This window comes from Lipotes vexillifer, unplaced genomic scaffold, assembly GCF_000442215.2.
Source record: "Lipotes vexillifer unplaced genomic scaffold, Lipotes_vexillifer_v1.1 scaffold1122, whole genome shotgun sequence".
Taxonomy (NCBI): Eukaryota; Metazoa; Chordata; class Mammalia; order Artiodactyla; family Lipotidae; genus Lipotes; species Lipotes vexillifer.
Window position 1 is genome coordinate 2,360,123 of NW_006798649.1, and position 14,237 is coordinate 2,374,359.

Here is a 14,237-nt window from a genome sequence, read left to right on the forward strand (position 1 = left end):
AGGCTCCATGAATTCTGTCAAGAACTTGACCCAGCTCTCATCCGCTGCCCTCTTGCAGTGTCCAGCCCACAGCAGACTTTCTTCCCCTGCTTGTGTTTCCCACTCATTTCTATGACTCACCTCCTACTTTCTCACCAGTAGTAAACCACAAAGCAGCCAGAGACATCAAGCAAAATGAGAAAGAAGGAAAGAAAGCACTGCTTATTAATCACTCCCTCTTATTTCATTGAATCCTAACACAACTCTGTGAGATATATAGACCATTATCCTCGATTTATAGATTAGGTAGCTGAGGCTGAAAGAGATTAAGTAATTGCCCAGGGTCACACAGCTACCAAGTGTCAGAGCTGGTATTCGGATCCAGTTGTATCCGATGCTAAAGCCCAGGGTTTCCCTTCCACCATGCTCCCTCCAGGAACTAATTCACCTAGAGAAATAGCCCTTGAGGAGCTAAGTTGTTCCGTATTTTTGAAAAGATTTATAAGTTCAAATGCGGTTCCTCTTGTCTCAAGATGTTGTAAGTCCCATGTAGTCTCAAGTAGTTTTTGTAGCGGGAGCTAGCCTAGAGAATCTCGAGAGCCTTACATTTCATTATAAGCATCTGTCTGGAGTATGTGATCAGGATCTAGAGAGTCTAGGATAGATCCCATGTCCAAGGAAGCTGTGTGAAAGAGAAGACAAGAATTTTGTAAGCAAATGCTGAGGTCCCAGTTACTCTTGGTTCTGTTGCAGTGACAGCCCTCACGGAGAGACTACCTCGGCTGAAGACTCAACCCAGGATGTGGCCACAGAGCACCACACAAGTGATGATGGTACGAGGCCCCACTTGGAGTCAGTGGGACTGTGGGGTGGTGAAGCAGAGAGATTATATATCCTGTGCTCCTGATGACCCTTCCTGTCCAGCAGTCCCCTCAAGACGAGCAGGGAGCTCTCCTGCCTCCCAGCTTCATTCCTTCCCTTTCTTGGAGAGACAGCCCACCTTCTCAAATAGAGTGGTCTCTGTATTAAACCAGAAGTGAAGAGCTAGACCTTAGCCCCTCACCCTTCACCCTTCTCGCCCCACCTCACTGCCCCTCATCCACCTCCCAGCTCTTTGTCTCATCTGGCTGTCTCACCAGCATACTGTCAGTCCCTTGTCATGGCCCAGACTCCTGCCAGGTAGCTGGAGACCAAAGGGAAGGAGAGCTCATTTGAAAAACAGAGGGCCCAGGGAATAGTGAAGCTGGGTGCCAAGAACCCGACAGAAGCAAGCCAGAGGGGGATGGGAATCAGGATGCAGAAACCACATGCTCTCACGCCTGCCGACTGGAAAAATTGACCCTTTCCAAAGCACAGACATGCGCTGCGCAGCCTGGCGTGTGTGCGTCGAGAGCTGGAATGCACAGCTGTCGTCCGTGGGCCTCGGCGGTGCCCATGATTTATTAGGGTCTGTCCAGCCAGCACATTACCCCTCCTGCCAACAGTTCTACACCTCCATTTCTGGATTGCTTGGGCTCTGGAAGTCTCAGCAGCTGACAAGGGGCCTCAGAATTTTCTGGGCACAAGAACAAAATGGCACAGACTGCAGTGTTCCCTGCTCCCTGCCTTGCTATGAATTCTGCAATCCTAGGCCAGCTTTTAAAGGAGAAAAAGAAATTAGGATTGCTGATTTGGCTCTTAAGGTCAGATGGATCAATATGCTAATTTCCCACACAATGGGAAGGGATTTGGTGAACCAGGGAAATTCGTATTTGATTAGAGCCTACGTGTGCCCAGCACTGCTAGAGGCTGTATATGTCTTATCTCTTAATCCCTAGTGAAATTGATAGAGCTGCTATTTAATAGTTAAGAAAACTGAGGCCAGAGAGGTCGAGTGACAAACCCGCAGCTTTATGGAACTGTCATTGGGATATTTAGACAGGCCCCCTGTAGTGAAGTCCCCAGCCCTGCCCATTCAGGAGCAGACCCACCTGCCCCGGCTGTCTAGGCATAGTCTTGTTTGTAAGTAGCCTTTCTCTCCACTACTCAGAATATCTGATTTTAACCCTGGGTTCCTGATTTGTGGGAGCCTTCTTTTTGCTCTCTGACCTCTACCTGCAGCCCAGAACAGATAATGACAACGATGACAGTAATAACAGTAGCTGACACATATGTAGCACTTACTGTGGGCCCACACAGTTCTGAGCACTTTTACAAATTGTTATTTGATGACTCCTCATACCAACTTCCTGAAAAAGGCACTATTATTATCCTCATTTTATAGATGAGGAAACGGAAGCACACACAAAAGTAAAAATACATTGCCTTTGCACACCCCTTTTAGTTTTTCAAATCACTTACATGTGCATTTTTCCATGTATTGACCACAACATATATTTCCATATTTTGCTCCTTGGAAAGTTGATTGGGCAAGTTATTTTCTCTTTATAACAACTAAAAGCTCATGTTCTAGTAGGGAGAGTGGATAATGTAAATAAATTATTCAAAGTACAATATGTTAAGTGTTCTAAATTAATGGAGTTATTTTATAGTCAGAAAGGAAGTAATACTTACAAGTACAGTATGGCATAAAGAGCTATGGGAACACCAAGGAAGTTACTAGAGGAAGCAGGTGATGTTTGAGTTGTGATTCAATGTGTTTCATCAGGCAGGTGACAGAGAGAGAGATTCCAGGTGGAGGGAACAGCATAAGCAAAGGCAAGGAAGGGCATACAGGTGCTTTCAGGGGTTTGCACAGTCTGCATGGGAATACCTGCTTTATAGATCATCCGTGACTTATTTTCACACTAGGTTATCTTCCCACCAGTTCAGCTAACTGGGCTCTTCTACCCAGTTTCCTGAGTCTGTGAGTCCCAACAACATGTGTTTCCTTCCTTCCCACCCCTCTCAGAGTGTGAGCCCATCGAGGCCATTGCCAAGTTTGACTACGTGGGCCGGACAGCCCGAGAGCTGTCCTTCAAGAAGGGGGCATCCCTGCTGCTCTACCAGCGGGCTTCCGACGACTGGTGGGAAGGCCGGCACAATGGCATCGACGGACTCATCCCCCATCAGTACATCGTGGTCCAAGACACGTACGTTAGGCCCCCTGCACCTTTAGGGGTCCCTGGCTGCACTGTGGGAGTGAGACTTTATTTCTGGAGCCCAGGAGGATGAGGGAGACCAACCCCTAGGGGGCGCCAACACAGTCCTGAAGTGTCGCGGTTCCTTTGAAGGGCCCCCAGACTCAGAGACTGAGTGGAGAATTGTTTTTTCATCTCTCCACTCTCTACTCCCCGACCAATCACATCTCTACCACCCTCCCCCACCCCCAGTCATTTTAGAAACTTGCCAGCCAGCGCTCATCCACATTTATACCTGATGAGTGATAATGAGGGGTTATTATTTGACCACTTATATTTCCTTTCTGGAAAGATCAGGTTGGGAAAATTTTGATTTCTCTTTTTTTTTTTTAAACAACCTGATGGCACTTTTCCACTTGCAAATGAAAATGTTGAGTTCATTTTCTAGTAGAAATCTAGCTTAAGCAGCCTTGTGGAAATAACCCAGTTCATTTAACCCAGATGAGGTTGACTTGGAGAAAGACAGGGGAGAGGAGGGGAAAGGATGTTGGGGAACAAAGGGAACATGGACTGGTTCCAGAGAGACTTCGTCACACGGGCTGTAGGTTGGTTCCTGCTCTTTGAAGCAATGTCTTTGCATCAGGAAGGCTTTTCCCCGTGGCCCCTCAAATCTGCCTCCCTGCCCCATTGCCCTGCCTCTGACCCCAGCTCCCTCCCCTTGGATACGATGCTGTCAGTGTTTTTAGTCCTTCCCTTAATATTATTTTTTAAAGGTTGATATCCTGAATGAGTCTGCACCCTCCCAGCCTCTCCCCAGCTCGTTCTGCGGGGAAATCCTCCCTCTGTTGATAACATCGCATACCTGGTGGCCATCTGTGCGTGGACCCTCCCAAATTTAGCATTATGACTTCACTCCAGGACCGAGAGAAGATGAATTGTGGGGGAGAAGGGGCTTTCTTTGTCATCAGTAGCCAGAGGGGCCGGGAGAGCCGTGGAGAGACCTGGGACCGGCTTGGACGCTCTAAGCGGGGCTAGATGCGCTACGACAGAGTGTGGCGGTGTCCTGCCTCAACGCCGGCATCTCCAGAGCCACGGCAGAGCTGACTGCCCTTGCCCAGCTGTGCTCGGGACATGAGCACATAAACGGCCACCTGGACCTCCTGCAGGAGGTGACCCCGGCACAGCTGCCCCGGGAAAGCAGCAAGGGGTAGAAGGCAGACACCTCGAATCCAGGAGTCCCCTAGCCCAGCTTTCGGAGGATCTGAGGACCCCACAGAACTCAGCAGGATTATTTATCTTTATTTAAATGACCCTCCAAAGGCCCGTAGCTTTCCTTGCCTCCGCTCCCAGAGCCCAGCCAGGCGTCGCTGCTGCCTCAGGACCATTGTGGGGTCGCGTGTGTGTCGGGGGGGCCATCTTGCCGATTTAACACTGCTTTTTGTGTTGTTGTTGTTTTCCCCTCCTCCCTGCCTGCCTGCCCCTTCTCCCCCAGCGAGGACGGTGTCGTGGAGAGGTCCAGCCCCAAGTCTGAGATTGAGGTCATTTCTGAGCCACCTGAAGAAAAGGTGACAGCCAGAGCGGGGGCCAGCTGTCCCAGTGGGGGTCATGTAGCCGATATTTATCTTGCAAACATCAACAAGTAAGCTCTGCTTTTCATTTTCTGCTCCCCTGAATGACTTGCGACACCCCGCCTCACCCTCTGGCCTAACCGCCCTCTCCATCCCTGTGCTGCATCCCCCCACTTCCGGCCCGACAGCTTGCATGTGCTCGTGGCTGCTCCAAGGTGGACAGGGCCAAGGAAACATCCGCAGGCCTCGTCAGCAGGCCCACGTCTCTGGCTAGCGGCTGTCACGCTAAGGACAGGTGTGCCCCTCTGTCCCTGCAGCGTCTGTCCGCTCAGACCTTCCTGGCCATCTGACTGCTGAAACTTTGGCCAAAGCTGTAGTCACTTCACGCAACTTGGTTTTGTACTGTTTCTCAGAGGTGCCGTCTCTTTTCCAATTCTGACTCAAATAATAATCTTTGATGTCTTCCTTGGCCCTTGTCTGTCCAAAGATCCAAAGTCTCATGCATCTTCTACCAGGTTCATGTCACCCTAGATGGTTTATTTAGATATCACATGTCTGTTTCTCCCTCATCCTGCATTCGCTCCCCTGGAGGAAAGGCGACCACTACCCCCACCAACCCCCACAAGGAAAGCTTTGTCCTGAGCTCTTTCTTCACTGTCTAACCCCCCAGCTCCCTTTTCTCTTGCCCTTTCACACCAGTAGAAATAATTTGCCATTTTTTTCCCTTATTGCTTTGGCCCTGTGTATTATCCTTCCCTGTTAGTCCCTTTGCAGATTCCCACTTCTGTCCAGCAGGCTCGTAACTGTGCCCCCCAGCTTTCACAGTGGCTGTTAGCAACATCCTGGGGTTTTAACTCCACACACACCCGATCTGGCCGCCTAGAGGGATTCCACGCCTGTGTGCTGCTGCCTCCCCTAGAGACATTCAGGTTATTGGAGAACTAATCTCATCTCAAGGGGCCAGACACCAAGCCCCAAAGCCTACAGACCTCTTTCCGCCAGACCCTGAACCTTGGCCCAGTGCCAGCAGGATGACAAGCCCCAGGGTGCTCCCGATGAATATGGATTGGAGATGATGTACAGTTTTTATTCCCCTCTGGCTTTGGAGGAATGAAATGATTTGCACATTGAAAACCTGTTAACCGTAGCCTCTGGACACTGAAACTGGAAGGAGAATAAAAGATGCTTGTTGTTTTTAAACTGCACCAGGTCGCCCAGATCTCTTGGCTTTTTTCCAACCAGACGGTAGCAGGGGGAGTGTTTGGGGCACATGGTTCTTTTCCATCTCTTTCACCCTCTACTTAGTAAAGTAGCTGATTTCAGCGCACTTGGTCAGTGTAGTTACAATTTCAGTCAGACCGGTAAGAAAGATCGAGGATTTAATTTATTTCCCTCCAGCATAGTGTGCCCTGTTGGGGGGGGCCAGCTAGTAAAAAGTTAACTGTGGGCTAATGACATTTTCTTCATTATTTACAAGTCTACGTTAATTATAAGCCTATAATCATAAGGTTGTAAGCCTGTAATTAACCCAGAAACCAAGGCGAGGTTGGTGGAGAGAGAGTTAGCTAATTAGTCGGGTACAGATTTTTAAGCCATATATTTGTTGCCATTTGTACAAAGGAATTGTAGAGAGTAATACCTTGAATACTCAAAAGATGAACATCTGGTAGAAAGTCAAGGCGGTTCCTGTGAACTCCTTGGTTGGTGGTATCAGGATGGGGTCTTGGAGGACGTGGTCTGCCCAGACACCAGCTGGTCCGTGGGTGAGCAGCCGCCCCCCGGGATGTCTTGCCCTTAGGACTGATCCGCCTTCGAGCCACACCTCCTGCCCCACACAGCTCTCTTCCCGAGCTCCTTCTCTCTCCTGAGTACCCTGGGTTCTCTTTCACCCCTGGACCTTCACATCTGCTGTCTTCTCACCTGGTCGACTCCTCTCCCTTCGAGACTCAGTCCAAAGATTTCTTTTTAGGGAAGCCTTTCTGACACCCCTGAATTCCTCAGGGCTGAGTTAGGTGCCCTTATTCTGTATTCCCGAGGCAATCTCAGGACACAAGCTGCACTTGGATATCCCACCAAGCTGAGCTCCTTGAAACCAGGAACTCTGTCTTCCTCCCTCTATATCCCTGGGGCCTGGCCCACACCAGCCACTCCATAAATCTGCCTCATTAGCAGTTTGGGCCTTGTAAGTCAGCCCTCCTCACAAGAAGGAAAAAGGAAATCAGTAAGGAGTTATTAGGGTGCGGCCTCTCAGTTCAATTCCACACATTTACTGAGCGCCTCCTATTGTGCCAGGTACGCCTGCCGCTTATTCAGGGAAGAATAAGATGATCCCTGGCCTCAGAGCTCACAGTCGGGCAAGGTGAATACCACAGAGACAAGTCACTAAAAAGTGGTTCCATACATGCACTGAAGGAACAGAAGGGCGAGTGATCAAGTCTGCCTGCCCATGGGGGAGGGAGGTCAGGAAAGAATTTGCAGAGGAGGAAAATTCATTTCAACTGGACCTTATAAGACTCTGCGAACATCCTTTATCCACTGGAGAGTGGCTGACCCCCAAGGCTAAAGCTGCTGAGCAGGCAGCCTCACGGAGTGGCTACTGTGTGCCAAATCCCGAACCGGGCCCCGTGCATGTATGATGAGGAAGACCTCCGCAGTGGCCCTGCCCTAAGGACCAGCTCCTTATCTTCAGGTCCTACCCCTTCCCTTCCTCCGTCCTCAACTCCCACCTCAGCCTCAGTGGCCCTTAGTAGATTCAAGTTCAGAGCTGCCCAGCTGCCATCCCAAACCAGAAGTGTCATTTGCCTCTTAGATTAGGTCCTATAGTATCTGATTCCAAGAGATAATGAAATTATTCAGCAGTGGGCAACACCCGTATGAATAAGATTCTGCCAGACCATTTCATCTGAGAGCTTTAGTGGTCGGAAACAGATCGACTCAGAGCCAGGGTTCAGCCCAGTGCTGGGTGACTTAGGGTCACGTAGATGTATTTCCACCCTAGAAAATGCACAAACGTGACCCGAACTCTGCAACATTGCAGCCTCTTGAAAAATATTCTGTTCCATGTCTGCAGAATAAGCAACAACAGCCTCTTGCCAAAGCCCAAAATAATTAGTCTTGTCAGTGGACTAAGAAACATGCTAAAATTCAGAAAAGTCAACTCTCCTCTTACCAGCAATTCCCTACCTCCTTGGTGATGGTGAGACTTTTTCTCCTACCTGGGGTCTAGGGCCTGCTTTCTGTGCAGAGCAGGTAACGGAGGGTACCTTTTCATGAATCTGTCTCCCATTAGAAACTTTCGCTTAATCAGACATTTTTCCTGACAGCACCTTACATCTTGAGAACTCAAAGCCCACGACCACCAAGTAAGTATCTATCTCTCCTTTGCCCAGGTCGGGGGTGGCAGGGAGACAAAGACATGGAGAAAGCAAGGGAAGGTGACACAGGAGAGGACACGCTCTGTGTTCTCTCCTTCCAGAAGTCCCTGGGTACCAACATCTGCCCCTCTCTCACTCATCCTAGCTTCCTCGGAGCCAGGGCTCCCTGATCAAACCGCCCTTTCTGTTTGTCATTGAAGGCAAAGGAAGCGGCCAGAATCTGGGAGCATCCGGAAAACATTTCGGAGCGACGGCCATGGGCTGAGCAGTTCCCTGACTGATTCCGCCTCCCCGGGGGTGGGGGCAAGCTGCCGCCCATCTTCCCAGCCCATCCTGAGCCAGAGTCTCCCCAAGGAAGGGCCAGATAAGTGTTCCATCAGTGGGCATGGGAGTCTCAACTCCATCAGCCGTCACTCATCCCTGAAGAATCGGCTGGACAGTCCACAGATCCGGAAGACGGTGACAGCAGGCAGGTCAAAAAGCTTCAATAACCACCGGCCCATGGACCCTGAGGTCATTGCACAGGTAACTGGGGGCTCTTGGACAAATAGCTACCACAAGTCTACACTTGTCACTGCTGCTTAGTGCAGCCCATGCTCATTATGACGGCACTTGAAAGAGAACGGTGCTTTGTACATTATACACTGAGTTCAGGGAATGTTAGACATCTAGACCCGATAAGATGGCTTTCCAAGAAATTTGTCTATCCCTCTCTCCCCAAAAAGAACTTGAAGACAAAATAAAAGAAGGCAGGCTTCTTGCTCATATATGGGCTATTTGCAAGCCTGGTGTAATTTTTAAAGCCAGTAGTTACAGATTGTTTCTGATAGAATCCATTCAGCCCAATTTTGAGTCTTGAGACCCTGGTAGATTTCAGTGAAGCTGCCCGAGTGGTGAGGCTCAGAGGTAGTTCTGGCCACATTTTCATATCAATGTGCCATCCCCATCATCCCTGAGGCTAATCTCTGGTCCCTAGTGATAGATCAATGATCAATCAACAATCTGTTCCTGGTTGTGAAGGCCCCAAATTACTCTGCCACTGCGCGCACTCCGGTACCAGAAAGGTTTCCAGCCCAAGCCTCCAGAGGCAGTGGAGATGAGCTCCCTTGCTTGCTACAGGGTCTTCCTTCCATGTATGCATCACACTGACGAGTCTCTGTTTTCCATGAAATATTAGAGATCCAACCCCACCTCTAAAAATACGACTCTCGGGGCCACTCCAAGCAGTTCACTCAGACGTCTCTCCCAACTCTGTAATTTTCATTAGACCAGGTAGGAACTAAAGGCTCATCGTTGCCCTTTTATGTCTCAACTGAGTTGAGATTCTCCTCACCCCAACTTGCAGGGTAGAGGCTGGGTGTGGCCTCTGTTGGCTTAATCACAGTGCTCTGCTTAGGGATGGTGTACCTGGCAAGCACAGTATTAAGCTACAGGCCTGAGATGTCTTGCTTTGCTAGCCTTCTGTTTCTGTGCCTCTCCTTAAGCTCTTGGCTGCAATCTGCCTTGCACCACGGGAATCCTCCCAGCTCCCTCTTTGGCCAGGTGTTAGGAACGTCGGAATAGCTACATAACTGGGACAGACTCTAGCTGCAGAGCGGGACTGAGGAGGGAGATGGAGTTCTTTCTGCACAATTTTAAGGTTTGAGAACAACAGAGGGATGAGTGAAATTGAACCACTCTCAGCAGAAAGCACGGATTACCCTGTAGGGCAAAGAAGCCTTAACCAGGGGCCTTTGCTTGAAACATGCAGTCTTTCCATGTGAGTTTAATCCCAAGGGAGAAGCCCTGCGGTGGTTTGGGGGTGCTAGACACAGTGTGTGGAGAGGTGGGGAGGGATCTGGGAGGTCTCCCTGGGAGGCAGCTGGCTGCATACAAAGGGTCTTTAGTTCTACCTTGAGCCCCTGAGCTAGGCCTGCTGTTTCCTAAGATCTGGAGTATTCCACTGTGAAACTCAATGGAGATTCACCTATGTGGACTCTGGCTCCCTTCCTGGTCACTCCTTGGTCCCCTCTTATGGTGATGGGTGGAAGGAAATGGCTTCATCAAGATGAGCACTCTGGATGGGGTGGAGCTGGGGCAGGGGTGGGGGGGTGTCCTGATGGATCCTCAGGGCCAGGGCTCTTGAACCTTCCCTCAGTCCTTGAGGATGAAGGACTAACCCTCTTAACCTTTGGCCTTTAAAGTCCAAGATAGCAAAGATCATACTTCATCTGTACCACTTTTTAAAAAAAATTGTTTATTATGTACAGTTTCAAACAGATGTAGAATATGAATCCCATGTACTCATGACCAAACTCCTGGCCACCCTTAGTTCATCCACCTTTCCTGATCCTGCTAGATTACATGTCATCTCATCCATAGATACATCCGTGCATGTGTCTAAAACCTGAGGGCTCTATTTAAAAAGCATCTCAACCACTCTGTCTAAAGGGTAAAAAAAAAAACCCTCATGAGAACGAAAGTCCTTTTGCCCCCCTTCCCTCCCATTCTGAACATCCAGATGTTCAAAGATTTTGGCCAAATAAAATCATCTGGACATCTCCTTACAGTTGGTTTCTCCATGATTTGGCCCAGGTTGTTGAAATAGGACCCTGGGGGCTTCTCCCTACGTGAGCCTCACTCTCTCCTTTCTCCTGTCCGCAGGATATTGAGGCGACCATGAACTCTGCCCTGAACGAGCTGCGGGAGCTAGAACGGCAGAGCAGCGTCAAGCACACCCCGGACGTGGTTCTGGACACCTTGGAGCCCCTCAAGACCTCCCCTGTGGTGGCCCCCACATCGGAGCCCTCCAGCCCCCTGCACACTCAGCTCCTCAAGGACCCTGAGCCCACCTTCCAGCGTAGCGCCAGCACTGCTGGGGACATCGCCTGCGCCTTCCGGCCTGTCAAGTCTGTCAAGATGGCGGCCCCAGTCAAGCCGCCAGCCACACGGCCCAAGCCCACTGTCTTCCCCAAAACAAATGCCACTAGCCCCGGTGTCAACTCCTCTGCCTCCCCACAGTCCACTGACAAGTCTTGTACTGTCTGAGGGATGTAATTTAATTGTTCTAGACAAGGGGACTGGAGGGACTGACTGTTATTAAAATCTTCCTATTTAACTAGCTTGGGGACTTCAGTTGAAAATTAGGTTCTAAGTTGTTCTTGCAGGAATTAGCCTCCCCATCACAGAAAACCTTGAGAATGAAGCCCTCGTTATCGCCCAGCCCTCCCCCACCCTTCCCGCTACCTTCTGCTTCCCCCAGTTGTCGTAATCCAGCCAGCTACAGTACATACTGTTCTTAGGTTAGCCAGAGATAGGTTTTTCCATTATCAGGTCACTGTGAAATCTGGCAAGGCAAGTCACAGGGCCATGGGCTGAAGTCTCAGTCCCCTCAGACACAGGGGATGCCTAACCAGATGGCTGGCTGCTGACGGCCAGCTCTCAGTGGCATCTTGTTTTGGGTACTGATTATAGAGAATCATATACAGTTCCTTCTCTGTTTTACACACACACACACACACACACACACACACACACACACAAAGTTTTTCTAGTCTCTGGCATGTGTAGCCTCTCCTGGTCCTCGATAGACTGGTCTCTTTGTAAGCTATTGTGGCAGTTCACACAGGAGCCACCAGGGGTCTCTGTTTCCGTTACAAATCTCAACTCTGGGCCAGAGAACCTAGCCTTTGACTCTCTCCACCGTGTGAAATTTAGCAGGATGGGACTCAATCCTGTGAACTGTTTGGGGTTGGGGGCTTTCTCTCTGTCTTCTTTCTATTGGTGTGAATTGATCATTGGTGTTTGCTTTTGCTCTCCTCCATTCTCTGGAACTACAACCCAATCTTCTTACAGAACTTCTAAAGTTTTTCTGAATGTATAGACATTTCTCGGGTTCCTATCTTTGTCTCTGATGTACCGTTTTCCATTTAAGACATTTTCCTGTATAAGACAGTTTTATAGTTGGTTGCTTTTAGGGTAAAGAGGCTTAAGACAGTTTTATTGTGTTTTTGGCAGGTTTGGAAAAGGTAAGAAATGGGTCCTTCCTCCTACTTTTCTGGGTACTTAAGACATAAAATTCATAATCCTATTAAAAATTAAATGCAGCTTTGCTAATCCTAAAATTGTTCCCAAATGAAAATGTATTCTGAGTTTATCCCCTAGTTGGGCTATTCCACAAGGCCTCTCTTCAGGGACCAGTGGGGGCTTAGGGAGCCCTAGTTAGATTAAAGAGAGACATTGCTCCTTAAAACTGGTCTTCAGGGGCTTCCCTGGTGGCGCAGTGGTTGGGAGTCCGCCTGTCGATGCAGGGGACACGGGTTCGTGCCCCGGTCCAGGGGGTCCCACATGCCGCGGAGTGGCTGGGCCCGTGAGCCATGGCCGCTGAACCTGCGCGGCTGGAGCCTATGCTCCGCAACGGGAGAGGCCACAACAGTGAGAGGACCGTGTACCGCAAAAAACAAACAAACAAACAAAAAAAAAACTGGTCTTCATTTATCCAGACAAGCACAACTAAGAGAACTCTTCGCCCCGTGGGCTTTAAAGTCTTTCCAAGGCCCGAATCTAAGAAAGTCAAAAATTGGATGCTGAATATTTTGGCCTTCCTTCGGCTATTTTTCTGGTTCACCTCCAAAAAGCAAAAATAATACCCTTGTCTGTTTTAATTTGCTTTCCAAATCTGGTGCCCGTGGTCCCAGCTCCCCTAACATCATGCTGTCGCAGGAGGACCAGGGCTGGGGACAGTCAAACCCCAGGCTCATGGGTCTCAGACAACTACTTGAGTTAAAGTTGAAACTCATTCCTCTTCTCTGTTTTCTGGTTTTAAAGCTGTGCTTTTTGCCTTATTTTCCACAGTTTAGGAGAGATAGCGGGTTGCCATTCAGATAGGAAAATCTGAATTTTCTTATCTTTGGCCCAGAAAATGCTCTTCAGACCAACATTTTGAAGTTGGTAGTTGGCTCTATGGAAAGTGGTAGGATTTTCCTCCTTTTGCGTGAAGGAAAAGAGAAGCTTTGTAGGAAGTTGCTAGTTAGAAAAGTAGCCTGCAACACCAGGAAAACCATCCCAAGAGCCAGGAGGGAGAGATGAAGAACTCCTTCAGTGCGTGTGTCAACCTGTGAGAGGCAACCCACAGTCCTCCGCATTCTTGGCTTTTGTTGATCTGTTTAGTGGCCTGTCCTTGTCTGTCACCTGGACTTACACAGGTCCTGAGCCAATAGGGGCCTTTCATACCCAAGGATCTGTTTCCTTGCTGGAAATGAAACCCTACCCTTCACTTGACATTCCTTTTGATCCAACTGGTCAAAATTGGTGCCCATACCTGCCCTTTTCCTCTTTTTCCGGCACATCCTTCTCTAAGAAAGGAAAGGCAAAGCTCCTTAATGACAACACCTTGGGCCTGTTCTGTTGCTCCTGCCTTGTTTCTCTTTCAGCCCTGTACATGACTTGCATTCACCATCCCCTCGGTCAGTGTCCATCTGCTGATTTGCATCATGAACTGGACAGTGTGTGAGAGGTCACCTGCTACCCCCGCTCTGGGAGCCGAGCTGTCTTCCCCCCTCTGGTGCTCCTGACACCTGTGAGATGGTCCTGTCCAGAGGACTAGGAACCCTAGAAGGAGAGTCCTTCTCGGCAGAGCTCATTGCAATCAACTGGAATCGAGGTTGCACACTGTGATTTTTACACCGAAAAGCCAAACGGAGCTGGCCACCCAGGGCCTAGGGAGACCAGTCTTCCTCGGATATGCTTCCTAAACCAGCATGATGCTTCGAAGAACCCCAGTCGGCCCCTGGAGGCATGGATCCTTTTCCCGGTGTGGACTCTGATGGTCAGTCTTTGGGAAGCAGAGGTGGGGCGGGGCTACCAGCATCCCAATTTGGAAAAGAGAGGAGTTTGCAGCCAGCAGCCTGTAAACTGGAAACACTGGTCTCAGCCAACCTCCTCAGGGTGCCCTGGTTTCTCCCCAAAGAGATGAGAGATGATGCCAGCAACAGGATGAACAGACCACTGGAAGGGCTGGTGTATATGTACTTCACGTTCAGAAGAGGAGTTAGATCTTCCAGGGAATTGCAATTTTGTGGCGTCTGACTTGTATGTCACATTTGTGTAAAATGGTATATTCTTTAAAATAGTGTTGATAACTGGAATATTGTATGTATGCTTGGAGATGCTTTGTGTGAACCTAAGACTGTCACTCAACAGATGTTGGATTGGGGAAAATCCAAAGCACAACTTCGAAATAAAATACGTTTTTAGGTTTCGATGCTGCAGTTTATATC

At 49.3% G+C, this 14,237-nt stretch overlaps 1 protein-coding gene across 3 annotated transcripts in view; it reads left to right on the forward strand.

The window, feature by feature from the left end:
- Positions 1-11,316, forward strand: part of SRGAP2 (SLIT-ROBO Rho GTPase activating protein 2) — a 235,076-nt gene extending 223,760 nt beyond the window's left edge. For 2 of the 3 annotated variants that reach the window (XM_007470700.1, XM_007470701.1), the window contains exons 18-22: positions 733-812; positions 2,870-3,050; positions 4,531-4,677; positions 8,181-8,505; positions 10,624-11,316. In XM_007470700.1, coding sequence (XP_007470762.1) covers positions 733-812; positions 2,870-3,050; positions 4,531-4,677; positions 8,181-8,505; positions 10,624-11,007 — 1,117 coding nt within the window. In that variant the 3' untranslated portion in view covers positions 11,008-11,316. Of the gene's footprint in view, positions 1-732; positions 813-2,869; positions 3,051-3,811; positions 4,353-4,530; positions 4,678-8,180; positions 8,506-10,623 lie in introns of those variants that run through there. The other variant, XM_007470702.1, reaches the window with a different exon arrangement.
- The last annotated feature ends 2,921 nt before the right edge of the window (positions 11,317-14,237 follow it).